Here is a 16,343-nt window from a genome sequence, read left to right as displayed (position 1 = left end):
CATCACATTAATGGGTTTAGATACATATAAGAGGACCCAAATGTTATAATTTAAATGTAGGCGACATTTGACTTGAAGTCGCTAAATGTATAGCTTATGTATATACAGCACGTGTCTGCATAGCCTACTTAAAATCAAAATATCACAATGTGATATTGTGACATATTGATCTTGGTGTCGATTTCAATTAGCCTATGAATCAATTATCTCCACCATAGAGAGCCAGAATAGAACATAAACATGGGAATGACTGAGTCAAATAATGAGTTATTTTCTGAATCGATGATTACAATTGAATTATTGATTTAAAGAGTGTAAGAGAATGTTTGTCTTCAACATGACATTGTCCTGTAAATATTGTATATAATGATCTCATGGGACTTCTAGCCTACATGTAGCTACACAGGGGGAAACAATACATTATAATATATATTGTGTGTTTGATTGGTTGATTAATTAATCGACTAATTAACGTATGTATTTTTTGTGTCTATTTTTTATGCTGCATTTGACAAAAAAAATGTAAACAAATAAAGAGACACCTGTATGCCTTGTTTTATAGTATGGAGTACAGACTAAAATGCATTAATAAATGGATAAAACAATGTATTCTTCTATCTCGTAGCTACATTTATAAACAGTCTATTCAGTGTCCATGGAAAGCGTTGGGTGTCGATCTCCATGGCAGCGCGACCAGGAAGTTGAGCCTCGGGGGAGAGTGGAAGGGACCGTTTCTCTTTTTTTTTTCGGCAAATAAAACTCTCTTCTCGTCCACATGACTTCGTTAACGTTTTGGAATTTGGTTCCCAAAACCTTATCGTAACATCTCCGCCGTGAGTCCAGGATGTCTGCGTCCATGAGAGACAATTCAGTCCTAAATTCGTCGAGGCCGGAGCGGGCACGGGACACCAGAGGTGACGTTAGCGCACAGTCAGTGGGGGAGCTTAAGCGTTACAGTGGATGGTAAACAAACACATCGTTAGCAAATGCTAGGAAATCATTAGTCTTACACACACACATCACGCCACAGTCAATTCACAACAGCCACACACCTTTGCAGTGATGATTACAGTCACACAGCTATTAATCTGTTTGCCAAAGATAAATACAAGTTATGCATCTCCCCCTCAAACTAACACACTTATCATCATCATCTCATTTATCACAACAATAGTGTTCATCATCACAGGAAGATGTTTAGAGACGTTATGTGTATATACATACATCCCCTCATACCAAGGTGAGTTATACTACTGGTTTGTCTGAGTTTTATTTAATTTTTCTCAGTTGTGGAACTGAATTGCCAAGTCCCAGCAGAGAGCAGAATGACACAACCTCCTCCTGTCAACAACCACATCCTCCCAGATGAACTGCTGGTCAGCCTTACCTCCACTGTCAGCAGCAGGAGCACACTGGGGCACAGTGCACACCATCAGCACTGCAAGGTATATTCTACCCCCATTAATCCCCATAAGGTTCTCTCTGTGTGGCGGTTCCTAAGATGATTCTGTATACAGGGCAGTGAAATCAGGCGGCCGGATCCAGTCTGGCATCACCGGCTCGGACGCAATAAATACAAATTCCTTCTGGAGCAGCCGACGTCCCTGACTGGAGCAGGCAGGTCAGCTGGACCGACAAAACAATGCTGTTGTTGCAACAAGGAAGTTTATCCAAAGATTTCATTTGAAATGAATATTAAACTGTGGGGTTTTGTCAACCAATACAACGTTGCATATACTGTATTCATTACTCCGACATGCATGTTAACTCTTGACACTAATACAGGACAGTATGAATACAAACCTAGCTTGGTTTTTATTTAGCATTTTCATAACTGGACACATTGTAAAGCCAAACAGATTTTAGGTTCTTTCTGAATATCTGTACTCAGAGAATTATACTATTGCTCTAGAATCAGGGCAACATTAGATGTCTCAAAGGGTCTTACATTTCTGCAATCTGCAGATAACCTAAGGGACTAGATGTGCTTGTTTTTTTTTAATTTTCTCTTCTATTTGGATGACGTCCATACAGGGATATTTCATTCCTGCGTGATGCTATGGTAACCCAGAGGAAGATGACCCCCCTCCCACCACTGTCTGACAGAAATTGCATTGGAGACACAAAGGTAAACTGTCTCAGGTGACCTGTCCGACATTTTGGCCTTTTAACCCTTCATGGCAAAAATATGGAAGGCCGTAGAATGTGCCGAAATTCACATTTTTAATTTATCATAACCTACCTGATAGAGTTTCTTTCTGAGCAGCATGTGTGGTACAACACAAAATTAAAGTAGTACTTTACAATACAACAAAATCAACCAGATGTGACAAATAAGATATCCCAGCTCAGGAACTACAGCATAAAGGGGAAAAAATAATAATAATTAAATAAAAAGTAAAAGTTAAGAGAGAGATTCAAATAGGTTTTTCATATTGAGTAGTAGAAGGTTTTACAGTTGTCTTACAAATTGTACAGATTTAAAATTCTCATTTATACAGTGTGAGGTGATAACCACAGCCACTCTGTCTTTCAGAACCTGAATGTCTCGGAAAGTCTGATCCCGGAAGAATATCACATTGTGAAAAACAAAGGGCTGCGGAGCCTTGAGTTCTTCGAGGAGTGAGTCTGCTTTCTCATGTGTACCCTCATTTTGTTTTCGGAATTCAAATAAACTCTCGTGTTGCTTCTCTTCTCAGTGCGTTCACAGTGCAGCTGAAGGATGATGAGCAGAATCTGCGGGTCTTCCCTTCATTGTGAGTAAATTTACAGATACATTTTAGTCGAGTAGACTTCACTTGGAGATTTTGTTGTCTAAATTAGTAATGGTACAGTTTAATAGTAGGAAGTAGTAGTACGGTGTACCTTAAGGTAGGCAAAGTGCTGGTAAGATAAGGGATGTGTGTATGTTCTGTGTGTCCAGGAGGCCCAGTGGTAGATTGGAAGTGATCCAGCTGATGGGGATGATAGATGACATGCTGGAGAAGGCCGGAGTGGATCAGCAGATTGAGGAGCTGACAGAGCTCTCCCAGGTAGGCAGACACACAAGCAGAACGTACACAGGCTGCTCTCTGCCTCTATCGCTGTGTTGCATTTGCTGTATGTACAGAGAAAAATACATACTCAAGCAACATCAGGCCTTTGGGCTAATGTTAGACAGGAGTTGTGAGTGTACTGAGTTGGATTCGGAGTGCCAAGTGTTCTGAGGGTGCGACTGGAAATCTTTCTGTCGTAATGTAAAAGCTTTACAGTGTGTGAAAAACAAATGTGCTCTGAGTTTTTTATTCTAGTACAGCCAGCTATACATATTCTGAAATGTCTTACAGATGGAGGGTCTGCTGGAGCTGGTGCAGGTTGAGCAGAACATCTACAACATTGTTTTCCATGAACTGATTCGGCAGGTCAGCGTGGACTGTGCTGAGAGAGGACAGCTGCTTGCCAAACTCAGGTTAGCAGCCAATAGAGGACGGTATTTAAGTGGTAAAACACTGTTTAGGGACTTTCATGAGCTTTTGCATCAGATTATGGAAATATGGATGTAAATAAGAACTCGTAAAATGAGCCATCATTGAGCCTCAAGTTAATTTTGAAACATCTTTTGACGGATAGTTTAGGAGATTTTCAGAAATTATTTTCCAGCAATGACCCCAAGAAGCCCTTCATCACGGCAGCTCTTGTGTGTGTGTGTGTCCAGACAGCGCTACCAGACCCTGCTTGAGCGAATCCCCCAACGACTGAAGGCTCTGCACACTGAGGTAGTGGCACAGCGAGCTCTGGACCGCCGGCTCACTGAGGAGATCCACCGCATCAAGACATTCATGCAGGAGCTCAACACGTACGTAGGTCAGGTGTCAGGCTGCTGGTTCATGATGGATGAAATTACTGTTTGCTGTTAAGCACTGGAACGTGTTCAAAGAGTGATTCTATTCAAAGAGTAAATAATAAATGCAAGAAACTTGAAATAGCACTCATTACAATGTGTGAATACAAGAAATGTGTTTTTGCTCATTTGTCTGTGGAAGTGTTTATGGTTGTGCATCCTTTTCACAGGGAGCTGTCCAGAATGAGAGACCATGATGCTTCTGTTTCCCAGCAGGTGGAGCGCGCTCACCGGCAGCTGGCTGGGGAACTCCAGCAGACTCACGCCAACTCAGAGTCAGTCCCTCGTACAGTCGGAATGAATTGAACCACTGCTCATTGAGTCCAAAACACATTTTCACCAAGTTGATGCATTGCAAAATTAACCAGCGTGATTAATATGAAGCTTAATTATCTGGTCGATATGGCACTTATAAAGTGATTTATTTGTGCCTTGATAAAAAAAATGTCAAAAGAATTACAGTAAAGAGTAACACTGTAGAAGCAATTACCTACACATGTATTAGATACCGGGTACTGCTATCAATGCATCCTTGTTGTATTGTACACACCAGCCTTTACTGTATCTTTATATATTACTTCCATATATTACTTTTTAAATTTACAATCTCAAATTAGTGTTTCAAGGGGACAAAAAAACTGATTTTCTTGAAGAGCAGCAGCAGTGCAGAAGTACAAAATGCGACCAGATGTCCCCTTTCAAATAGTGCGTGTGCTCCTCTCAGTGTGGCGCAGGGTTACCGCGAGCTGTATGAGCTGCAGAGGGGTCGCCTTGAGGCTCAGCTGCTCCAGATGACTGAGCAGAGAGACTTCTGGAGCCAGTTCACCTTGAGCCTCGCCCTCAAGGTGTGTGAGCCATGATGTGGTGTTTGTCTTTCGATTGGACTCACATCATGTGCTAGTTGTTTGTGATTGTGATTGATCACAATCAGAAGGAATGAGAAATATATAAATAGCTATGGCGCACATTTTTGCTCACTTTGAGTTTTGGGTTGTAAGAATGACATGTCTCTGTGATTGTCAGGTGATCAGTGTAAAGAAGCTGCAGCTGATCAGTCAGCTCCATATCATTGCACAGAGCTGGTTCAAGAGGGCTGAGCAATGCTGCCTTTACCTCACTTTGACGGTAATTATGCAGTTCCTATTTCTTAACACTTTCTGTATTGCTCATGGCAAAAACACCAAACGCCGCAGATGGCTTTTTGGAAATATCCCTGGTTGTTCAAACACACTCTAACTATAATAGTGACCATCCTGCTATAGGACACAGATGACCTGACTATCCTCATGGAGCTTACTGACTACTGGAAAAAGCATCTGATTGCTTTCGTGTCCCAGCTGAAGAAGACTGAGCATGCTCACTGTGAACAGATCAGTGCAATCCAGCAAGGCATCGCTAAGTGGCTGGTTTTCTACACCATGCAGATCAAGTAAGGATAAGCTAAGATACCCAGGGAGATTATGTAACGTTTCATGATTATCCATTATTTTAAAGAAAATATGATTTACTGTATTAACCTACTTACTGCCCAGTATAGTGTCAATGATCAGTAAAGTAATTGAGAGCAATTTAAGGAAGAAGAGATTGATCTGTGCGTGTATTCTGCCAAACATGCTCTTTCTCTCTTTCAAGCTGTCCTCAACCAAAATATGAGGAAGCTTCTTTGGAAAAGTTTCATGCTGATTTGAAGGACTGGTCAAATGTAAGACAGTACATTTACTTCCTCTGTCTATGTTTTTCTCGTTGTGGTCATTGATGTTATCTATCTGTCTATGCACACTTGCCTTGATGTTGTGCTCGACCAGGAAAAGCTATTTTTAAAGCATGCGTATATTTTTCCCTCGTAAAGTAGTTCATCCTTCTTTTAGATTGTATTCCAATTATCAAGTGGATACGTTGAAATTTGTGTCATACAGTATGTCTAGTCAACAGCTAAGTTTCCTTTTGTTATCCTAAGCTCCTCCTCTGTCTTCTGTTTCTCTGCAGACACTGGCCCTCTACCTTGACAGCTATCAAGGTAAGAAGCGGCTTTGCAGCCAGCAGACACTCATCGAGCTTAGCCGTGTCCAGGAAAGAAGGCGGAATATGAGCCTTGAGCTGTTCAGAAGACACGCTTCTCCCGATGGTGAACCCCGTGAAGGCCAACGGGTCCTAAGTGAGCTGGACATGGGCCTATCTGAGCTCCTGAAACAGCTGGACACCCAAGTCAGTGGAGAGAGTGGTGAGGGCTGATAGAGACACAATGTTGAATAATTCAAAATGAGCTAGAAACTGTGATTTTGAGGCCTACAGACGGGTAAGTAAAGTATACACTTTCACTTGGCACTGCTTTAGTTTTTGCTTGAGTGTAGTCCAAAAGGATATGTGTAAACAAACAGAACTGCTGATAGCTGCAAAATCAGGACCTTGGTGAGTGTCACGGTGTGTTGCTGACACACATACACACACAAGCTATAGGCACAGAACCTTCGTATAGCTGTCTCATATATATATCTCTCTTGTTTTTCTTGGTGTTTTAGTGGGCCTCATTGTGGAATACAGTCCTTAAGATATGGACTTAAGTGTTGAAACTGATTCCAGCCATGCTGTTTCAGGGATCCACGGACAGATCATGTCACTGCTCAGGTTGATGGAGTGCCAGGCTTCCAAGCTTGGTGCAGTGATTGGTCAACCAAACACGATGTCTGTTTCTGACTGGCTGAATCTGGAGAAGGCACTGCAAAATTGGAAGAGTTTGGCTGAAGAAGCCTTTAATAACGTCTCCAGCAATCAGACAGAGAACGAAGAGGACAAAAATAAGCCTGACATGTTGTAAGTTTGGTTCAAACAATGGGTTTAATGAAAAGGCAGATGCCTCATTTATCAACATTTTGACAATAAGTCTGTCAATTTGCTCCAAAAAGGAGACTTTTGAAAGTTCTTCAGCACATAAAAAGTGGTATTCTTTATGTGTTTATGAATCACTTGTGAGGAAATATGTAGTTCCTTGGACAAGCCAAGTCTCTTTTTTTAAAGACAGTTTCAATGAGCACATTGAAAAAAAGATACATCTTGATACTGCAACTGAAATACTTATTTACCTGTTGCGTGTGTTTGTGTGTTCAAACAGTACAGAGATAGACAAGTTGTTAGACAAAGTGCAGGAGTTCATAACCAGCCTGTCCAACTTCACTGATGGTGAGAACAAGAGACTCAGTGAGGAGGTCAGTAACACCCAGGTTTAGTCAACACACAAAAACTACAATGTCACTTACATTTTCATCAAGTGTTTTGCAACAAACACTCCGTGTTTCATCAGCTCCGTGAATGTGAAGCTCAGATGTTACACAGACAATACATCTGAATGACCAAAACCCAAAACATGTCACAGCAACTCATATAGGGGACGAACACAGTTATGATGTGTTTGTTTGCTGAGTTGTAGTGTTTCCTCTCCTGTCAGGTCGGTTCTATTCACATGGGACAGACCCGTTGGATGTTGGACCTGTTGCTCCTCATGGTACCTGAGTATAGTGAAGACCACGATCAAGAACAGGAACACCACTGCATTACAAACATCTCACCACAGACACTGGATAAGGATGCCAAGATGCTGGCTGAGAAACTGAACTTTATTTCCATATACATCAGCAGGTACCTGAAGTTTTTACCATTTTGCTTTTACATTTTATCGTCATGCAGATGCTGTTTACCAACGTAACTCACAATTTGTCCACAGTCAAATAAGTAAACCTTTTTTGTCTAGCACAAGTACTGAACTGAATCAGAGGGCAGTGATAACCTTTTCACACTCTACCGTTTAGCTAACAACACACAGAAATGAAATGACTGCTAAGTATCTTGAGTTATACTCAGAGGGGGATTTTCTCTCCAGGATTTACTAATCAGGAAATGCTTGTTTTTGACTCCAGCTCTTGCCAACTGATTCTGGAGGAGCAACATGAAGTCGAGAGTGAAGATCAGATGAATGAGTGCAGAAAGCTGCAGGTAAAGTTATGAGACAGAATTAAATAGATGGCAAAGACTTGATAGTAACATCAGGGCTGCGTGTTTATACATTTCGCAAGTAATCATTGCTTAAGGCACAATAGAAAAATCATGATACGCACCACCCTACATTCCAACGGCTTGTTGTTTTTTACTTTGTTCAAACATTAAAAAGTTCCAGGAGAGGGAGGCATAGTGGTTTTACAGACTCGGGGAAGATGCGCTGAACAAACCTACATGTGTACTGTACATGCTGTTGTCGTGTCCATCCTCAGAAGGAGTGCACTGATTGGGTGGAGAGCAGTATAATCCTGCTCTCAGGAGTGAGAGGTGGTCCTGTAGAGCTGTCTGTCCGACAGGCTGACCCTGCCTCCAGCGTCCATGTCCCGGTCTCTCCAGCAGACAGCATGGAGACTTTGGTGAGGAGTCAATTCAAATACAACCCACATGGATGGACCTAATTTGGATTCTGACTTTAAAACTTGAATTTAAAAATATTTGCTGAAGATAAGCATGGCTGTGGTTTATTATTATATTTCAACTTGGTTATCTCTTTATTATTGGAGAAATGACTTGAAAGCCTGGTGTCATTTGACTGACAGACAGTGATACTGATACTACAGTAAAGATTGCCATTGATCAAATATCAGGTTCTACTGTAGTCGGGATCTGATGCTGGTATCAGTTACCCAAATACATTGTGATCACTTCATCACAAAGGTTTGAGATCTGGAAATTGCAAGAGGAACAACATGTTTTCGTGGGTTTGTGTGTGTTTATAGGTGAACGAAGAGGATTCAGCAGAGCCTAAAGCAGACAGTGAGGTCAAAGATGAGACTGAGGCAGAACCGAGAGAAGTGAGTCATTTTAACAGCTGTGGACTACGAGTAAAAAGCTCAATGACACCCTGTATCCATTTAGACTATATATATTTTGGATAAGTGTGACCTAGCCAGTATAAATAACTATTATGTAGGTTCATTAATGACATTAACTTGGACTTTTATTTTACTGACCGGCGCTGTGTGGTTTCCATTTTTTGTATAATATGCATCCTTTTTTTTCAAAATGATAATATGCTCAAGATAAGATATTCCACATCTGTTACCAATTCAATAATAATCATGATGCTAATGATGAGGGCAGTAATTGTACTCTTGTTTCTCCACAGGACACTGCTGAAGGACATGATACACAGCAAGAGGTTTATCAGGTATTAATATAGTTTCCATCAAGTCTACTTAGATTTTAGTCTGTCCATTAGTACATTTTTTAAACAGTAAAATTACACATTCATGGTTCATTGCGACGGTTATAGAGCGTTGGAGTATCTTGGAGTTTGTAGACTTGCAGTTTTAAGGAATTCAATAAAAATGATTTTACAAATGGGTCTTTTTAAAGGAACACAATTTGTTTCACATATTCTTGGTACATTATGAACAAGACTTTACTTGCTAAAATTACCAGTGTTGCTGTTGTTGTCCTGCAGGGGGAGCTAGCGGTTTTTGAGACCCCAGTGATGAAGCTGATAAGCTATGATGGAAACATTACACAAAGAAAGCTGGAAGAGAGCAGTGTCCACCTAAATGGGGTCAGAAAATTAAATCACACACTTTTTCCAGTGTTAAGTGTCATGCCTTTCACCGTGTATAGAGCTGAACAAACTGTCCGTCTCTCTGACCACCCGTCTGTCTGTCTCTGTCTGTCAGACTGAGGAGCTGGTTGTGTCTCCAGCAACAGATGAAGCCCAGAAAGCTTTCAGTGATGTGACCACAGTAGATTTACTGCAGCAGGAACTGTAGTAAGTTAACTCTCTTAACGTTAAGTAGAACATTTTTGTAATACTGTTACATGATATCAATCGCGTCATCTTTTAAAGGGGAAATCTATGTTTCTTTCCTCTTGTATCCCAAGCTGTCAATGTTTTTTTCATGACTGCTCCAAAAAGGACAATAGTCAATAGATTGTTTGTGCATGTACTGTTTTAAACACTTGTTGTCTAATGGCTATAAGCTCAATGTGCCACACAGGAATTGATGTTTCTTTTGTTGTTTAATAAAATAGCAACTGGGGGGGCTAGCATGAGCAGCATTTACCACCATGGCTGAACATTCATGCTTTTGTATTGAAATAAGTTTGGTAAATGTCCACATATTAGCTGAGTTTGTGTTTGTTCAGAGATGGAGAGTGGACCTGTGGCTGTGCAAAAGGCATCCAGGTTAGATTTCTCTCCATGTATGTGTCAGTGATTCAGAGCTGCGTGTCCAGGGTGCCGAGCAGCGAGCCTTCAAGGCCGAGGAAGCCCTGCAAGCAGCGTTGGAGAAGAATCAGGACCTGGAGAGACAACTGCAGGGTTGGCCCAGTCTGGAGCCCAAAAGTAATGAAGGTACCGCCTAAACAGAAGATTCTATAATCTTGTAACTGAGACAGAGAGACAATAATACAGTATTCAAACATAAAGGTAGTACGTGTAGTACAGTACATTTGTTTTAGTTGCAGAGAGAAAGAAAACACCACCACCCTCCCCACTACCAGTAACAACTCCAGCTCCTCCAAAGAAAACACCACCACCCTCCCCACTACCAGTAACAACTCCAGCTCCTCCAAAGAAAACCGCAGCTGAAGCCAAACCAACAAGCAGCACCAAAAAGAAGAAACGGTGACGTGACGTGATCAGGAGGTCTCACAGCTTTATATCTATGTGTGGAACTCTCCATTAAATGTTGGGTGAACTATTTTTGAAATCAATTTTAGTGTTTTTCTGTGTAACTAGGCTCATCGCCTGCAGTCCATCGCAGTCACATTCATAAAAGCAGTAAAGGAAAAGTATCTAAGGTGTTATCACTTCTGCTGCATGTTACCAACAAATGTACTGTTTCAGAAGTTTACAAATGAGTATAACACACAGGAAGTAAAAAACAATACAGAAAGATATTGCCACTATCAGGAGGTTGTCCAATATTCATACTGCTAGTCTGGTGTATGAGAATGAATATAGTGATGTTATCATTTATATAATGGCTTGATGTGGTTTTGTTTGACCTTGTCTGACTCCAAATAAAGGCAAATTAGTTTGTGTTTCCTTCCAAAAATTAAAGTCCCTGCTGACATTACATGGAAATTGTAAATTGTGAATGAAATATAACATTTCAATAATCATAAACTTTCACGTCACAACAGTCACATCATTGGTGAGTCTGTATCTGGTTCCCCCTCTGTCGTCCCACCCTCTCCTTCCACAGCAGGGGGAGGAGGAGGGAGTGGTAGAGATGCGAAGTCAGGGGTCACGCTCAGGAGATCCTGGGGGAGTGGAAGGACCAGGGCAGGATGGAGGAGACGGAAAGAAGCCCTGAACCCCTCCCAGGCATCTCTCTCCCCCTCTGCTGCTTTTACCTGGGGGAGAGAAAGACTGCTGTTGGAAACATGTTTTCTGTACAGAAATATTACTGGGGGTGCAGAAACGATCTCACTGGCAGAGGTAAACTTCAGTTCACAGGATAAACCAAGGCTGTGCTCTGGGCTGGAAAAACAGCAAAATGGTTTGAAATGGAAACAGAAACTAGTCCATTGAGCAGAGTGTTGGAAGGCATCGGAACAGAGATCAGCCACTAGCAATCTTTGGTGTCAGCTACTGTCTTTTATACTACGACAAGGATCTGCCAAAGTTAGACATATTATAATCGTAAACATAAAGGTCTTTCTGTGTATTTCTACCTATCTTCCAAAGGTTTTTAAATAATACTGATCATAATAACGTTCCTGAGTCAAATGCCAATATTTGACCAAAAAAGATGAAAATCGATGAACATAAACACATCATATTCAAAAGCAGGCATTAACATGTAAAACAGTGTTTTATAATACGCTGGTATAGAACAGTAACTCACTCTGACCTGGTGTTGTCTTTTGGCTGCAGCCTCAGCAGCCAGACTCTGCTGTAACTCCACAGGAAAACTGAGCTCGTCTCTGACAGGAAATCAAACACAAGCCTGGTCAGCAGGAAGATCACAGTACACTACAAATCTCTACATTCCTCTTTATGGTTTACCTGGAAAAATCAAAGACTTCAGAGGAAAAATACTTTGCACACAGAAAGTGATGCATTTTTTTATGAACCCTTTGTAATGTACAAAACAGACGCTCCTTTTTTTGGCTCTTGATTATCTTTAACCACTTAAAGCATCAGCTGTTAATATCAGGTGTTGCTGCCAGTCCCTGCAAGAGCTACAATCATAAATGTTGACCCAGGACATTAGTAGTAGGAGGGACATGAAGACCAGACTACATCCACAGTAACATGAGGTAGATCAGAATGCGATGCTACCGCAGGATGTAATGTGTTTTGTGATTTTAAGTCTTGGCTTCCAATGAAACTCAGTAAGATAAATGCTGCCGAGGAAAGTTAATTACAATAAATCATCTTTCTTTATCTTCAGTCTTACATGTCTGCTCTCTCCACCTTGATGCCCCAGCGGCAAGCAACAGAGTCAACAGCTGCTTGTATCTGCTGTCCGATCTTCCTCCTGTTCAGCAGGATGTGGCTGAATGTGTGTTGGGCGAGTATGTCTCTGACCACTGCCTGGACCAGAGTCTGCAGCACTGTGGTCAGACTGGACAGAGCTGCGCTGCACAAAGCCACATTCTCTATCTGGTAATAGCACACTGCACTCAGCTCCGGCCTCACCAAGTCCTTTGTCACCACCTGGGTACAGACGTATGAGAAGTCAGCAGTCTAATGAAATGAAATCCTCATCATTGTCTAGTTAATTGCTTCAGCGGGGAGCACTTCATTTACTCATCGTCCGGAATGTTTGAGAAACACTGTGTGACAACGAAGGAATCCTGCTTTATTGTAAACTTCTGTGACGATACTTCAGTGAAAGTAGCAAATGACATTTACTAGTAAGTGACAAATAAGTCTGATTTCTTTGTGGACTATGAAAGATTTTAGGGAAAGCAAAGTGCGTGTAGTAATCATTTTTACATATGGAGCTGAGCGGGAATTGTTGTGTACCGTGTGAGGAGGAACCTTCAGCATTGTCAGTCGAATGTCAACCTTGTGACACACATCAAGGAGTGGAAGGTAGAAAAGAAGGCCTGGAGAGAGGAGGGAGAAAGGTTGATGATGACGATGACTAAAAGAATGTAACTAATTGAGGGTGTTGTCCAAACTTAACACGATTTAGCTATATGATCACAAGCCAAACCTAACCCGCCAGTAATTAAAATCACTGACACATCCTCAGAAATGACAAGTCAACTGTGTTGCATAAAAGAAAGTAATTGGTGACAACCTGGTCCTCTGGGTCTTCCACGCAGTAGGTGACCCAGTCTGAAGATCACTGCTCTCTCATGCTCCCTCACGATCTGTCAATCGAAATGACAGACATCAGTCAGTCCATGTGAACGTAAGACAGTGACGGCTGCACTGACTTACAAGTCAAGTTGACAAGTAGGCCAGTGTTTACAATACTTTTGTACAATAACAATGGAGTCAGAAAGTATTAGAACATTGACACCGTTTTGTTATGTTGGCTGTGACTGTAGTACATTGCATTAGATTTAAAACAATGGCTAAAAGAGGGAAATGCTGACTCTCTATAATAGCCCATTGGCATGCTTAGAATTCCCCAATATTCACTAATTTCTCCAAATATTTTACTTAGGTTGAAAAGCTGGAAACAGCATTTTTACCATAAAGAGCCGTCTCAAAATAAACATGAATGATGTTATTCTTGTTAATTAACTTCTCCATCACAAACTCCATGTGCCTGGTTTGTTTTGCATGAATTCTGTTGAAGAAATCCCACTAGTTTTTACAGTAGATTATTATCCATGTGTTTGGTTTGTGTTCAGTCTGTGTTGTAGTTCGTACTTTGACACAGAACCAGATGGAAAGAGGGAGGATGAGGAGAACCAGAGCCAAGACGAAGACCATCAGCAGCCACTCAAACACTCCCAGGCTCTTGCGCTTCAGACCTGCAGAGATCCAAATCCACACTTTGTTTGAAGAAACCCATCCAAGATACTCAGACTAAATATAATTTAATTCATTTTGCAATTTTCAATTTCCAAAAATGTCCCAAGACTTTTTTCTTTTGTTATAATTTGTCACGACCAAGAAGAATGATGTTATTGCAAAATTGAAATGAAAATGTAATTTATTTGTATCATTGCATTCTTGAATTAACAATACTTTGTATCTTATTATCTGCAATCTATTTTCCAGAACGCTTCAAGAAATTGAACAAAGACATTTTCCGATCACAAGATTACATATTTATTCTTCCTCAGAACACCGAACTGGGAACAACTAAACAACTGTTGAGCTTTTCACAACTGCACATACAATGTGCCAGGCTTTCCTTCAGGCTTTGACTTACCTTCCTCCGACTCTGCTGCTTCCAGGAGGCCCAGGTTCTCCTCCTTGACCTCCTTGTCTCTCACGCTGTCTATGTCCACCACAGTGGTTCTCACCTTCACTTCTGTCTCCTGCTCCACCTTCACCTCATTTGTCTCTAGCTTCTCCCTCTGCAGCCTCTCTTTCCTCACTGATGTTGCCCCGGGGACCCGGCCTGCCTTCAATGGCCTTTGCCTGTGACTTCTGGGAGGCACAGAGGCTCCGCTCTCCCTCTCCCTCTTGGGCGTCATTCTGGATCTCGACGGGAGACCGGGGTGGACATCGGAGGACTTGTCCATACTGGCCGGAGGCTCTGCAGTGAAGAGCATAGGAGTGATGGCTGTTGGGATGTTTCTGCTCGATGGGTTAGTGGATGGTTTTCTTTTTGGGTGAAAGGAGAGAGAACTGAGAAATATCGGGACTTTTCCTGCTGTGAGTTGCTTCCTCCGGCTGGAGGTCTGTAGCTGGAGTCAGTGGTGCTGCTGTCTACTGTGGTAATCACACAGACTACATGGATGGTGAATTAGGCTGACTGTCTAGGGAGTAGAACAGCAGTGGGAGTGACACCCAACACCTTCTCTGTTTTTCAAATCATTTCAGGTTAGTGAACTTTTGTGAGCGTGATATTCAAAAGGCTTTATGTTGTCAAAGCAGCAAACCAAACATTAAGTAAGGATACTAATGTGGGGAGAAGCGTGAAGATACAGTAATAATGATAAGTTCTCATGTACAGGTCATTTCCTCATCTGCAAGCAAATCTCTTCCTCTTTTCTGCCTGGTTCAGAAAGGCCTTTACCAGACATAAACTCCAAACATCCAGGGATTGCTGGATGAGTTTATTTCAGCATTATTCTGTTTAATTTATTAGCATTATTCTTTGCTCATGTTCATCAAAAATCTCTAACAAGGGTAAAAAACAACAACAACAGTATAACGTTTTAGGTTCTCTGAACTCAATCAGATGTTTTCTTTAGTTGTTACAGCTTGGAAGCCCTTGTTTCTGTCACAGAAATATCATCAATAACAACAATTGTCCTATGCATTCTCATATTTCCCAGCATATATACGATACATGGTGTACTGGTATACATGGCCCACTAAAATATCTGACATCATTGCTTTGGAGAAGTTAGTGGAGGCGCTTGGCAAAGAAGAGAAAAATACTTGTATGCCATTGAATCATGCATAGAACATGCTACTTGAGTGAATGTCATATACAATATAAAACAGGCACACTAATTGCATAAAAAAACTCTAAATATTTGTGTCACTGGATGCATTTGTTGGGATTACGCTTCTTCCCTTGTAAATCCAAAGCCATTCAAAGGTAATTACTGGGAAAAATTGTGTCAGCGGAGCTGAGGGAGTCACAGTGTCTTCATTTGGAATGTGCAGACTCAGGCCTCTCCGTTCCCAAGAGCTGATGGAGGTTTTTCCTCTGTTTTTACAGGGCAGGACACACAGTCTCCTCCCTAATAGATCCTTAATTAAACTAAAAAATTGCGCATTGTCAAATCACAGCTCGTCATTTTCATTTTTCTCCAACGAGATCAGGCGGCCAGTTTTCATTATCAAAAATACAAGTTTAAACACTCAAAGGACAAATATTTTCAATGCTATTCACACAATATTCAAATGAAAAATAATAACCATGTACAAAATAAATAATGCTACCCAAAATCAAATACCGCCCAGAAACCAAATAAGACACCAAAATAACTCAGAAGACCTTAGCCCTGTCAGACAAAAATGTATTCCAGGAAAATTTTAAAATGAAGACAAAAACGTACACAAATAATTCCTGCAAATACAGTGATAAACTAAAAATGAAAAGCTGGACAATTGTCATAATTTATGTGGAGTTATGATGAATCATGGAGGTTCAGGGTGGTATGGATGTAAGCAACAATATAATGAACAAAAAGAACCATCACCATCATAAACAGCTTTGTGAATGTGTGTACATAGGGACATTATAGTGCTGGCCAAGGACTCGGAGCTCTTATTACAGTGATACAGTGATATGATTTTCCTATGAATGATAAAGAGGTACTTGAGTGAAGGCTTGAGGTACTT

At 41.1% G+C, this 16,343-nt stretch overlaps 1 protein-coding gene across 1 annotated transcript; it reads left to right on the top strand.

The window, feature by feature from the left end:
• Positions 1-844: 844 nt before the first annotated feature.
• On the top strand, positions 845-14,660 carry axdnd1 (axonemal dynein light chain domain containing 1; the record flags this gene model as incomplete). The annotated part of the gene is given in 29 exon segments (XM_079157916.1): positions 845-914; positions 1,288-1,445; positions 1,518-1,621; positions 2,035-2,128; positions 2,537-2,622; positions 2,700-2,756; positions 2,924-3,032; positions 3,327-3,448; positions 3,695-3,835; positions 4,051-4,155; positions 4,605-4,725; positions 4,904-5,005; positions 5,143-5,309; positions 5,513-5,582; positions 5,867-6,101; positions 6,475-6,691; positions 6,990-7,083; positions 7,323-7,513; positions 7,792-7,867; positions 8,143-8,286; positions 8,650-8,724; positions 9,357-9,458; positions 9,577-9,668; positions 10,114-10,253; positions 10,415-10,486; positions 12,340-12,518; positions 13,753-13,829; positions 14,405-14,465; positions 14,469-14,660. Coding segments are annotated over 29 exon segments (3,453 nt in total).
• Positions 14,661-16,343: the final 1,683 nt, after the last annotated feature.

The sequence above is a fragment of the Pholis gunnellus genome, assembly GCF_910591455.1.
Source record: "Pholis gunnellus genome assembly, chromosome: 4".
NCBI classification, from domain to species: domain Eukaryota; kingdom Metazoa; phylum Chordata; class Actinopteri; order Perciformes; family Pholidae; genus Pholis; species Pholis gunnellus.
Note: the sequence above shows the minus strand (reverse complement) of the source record. Positions and strands in the feature narration are given on the sequence as shown.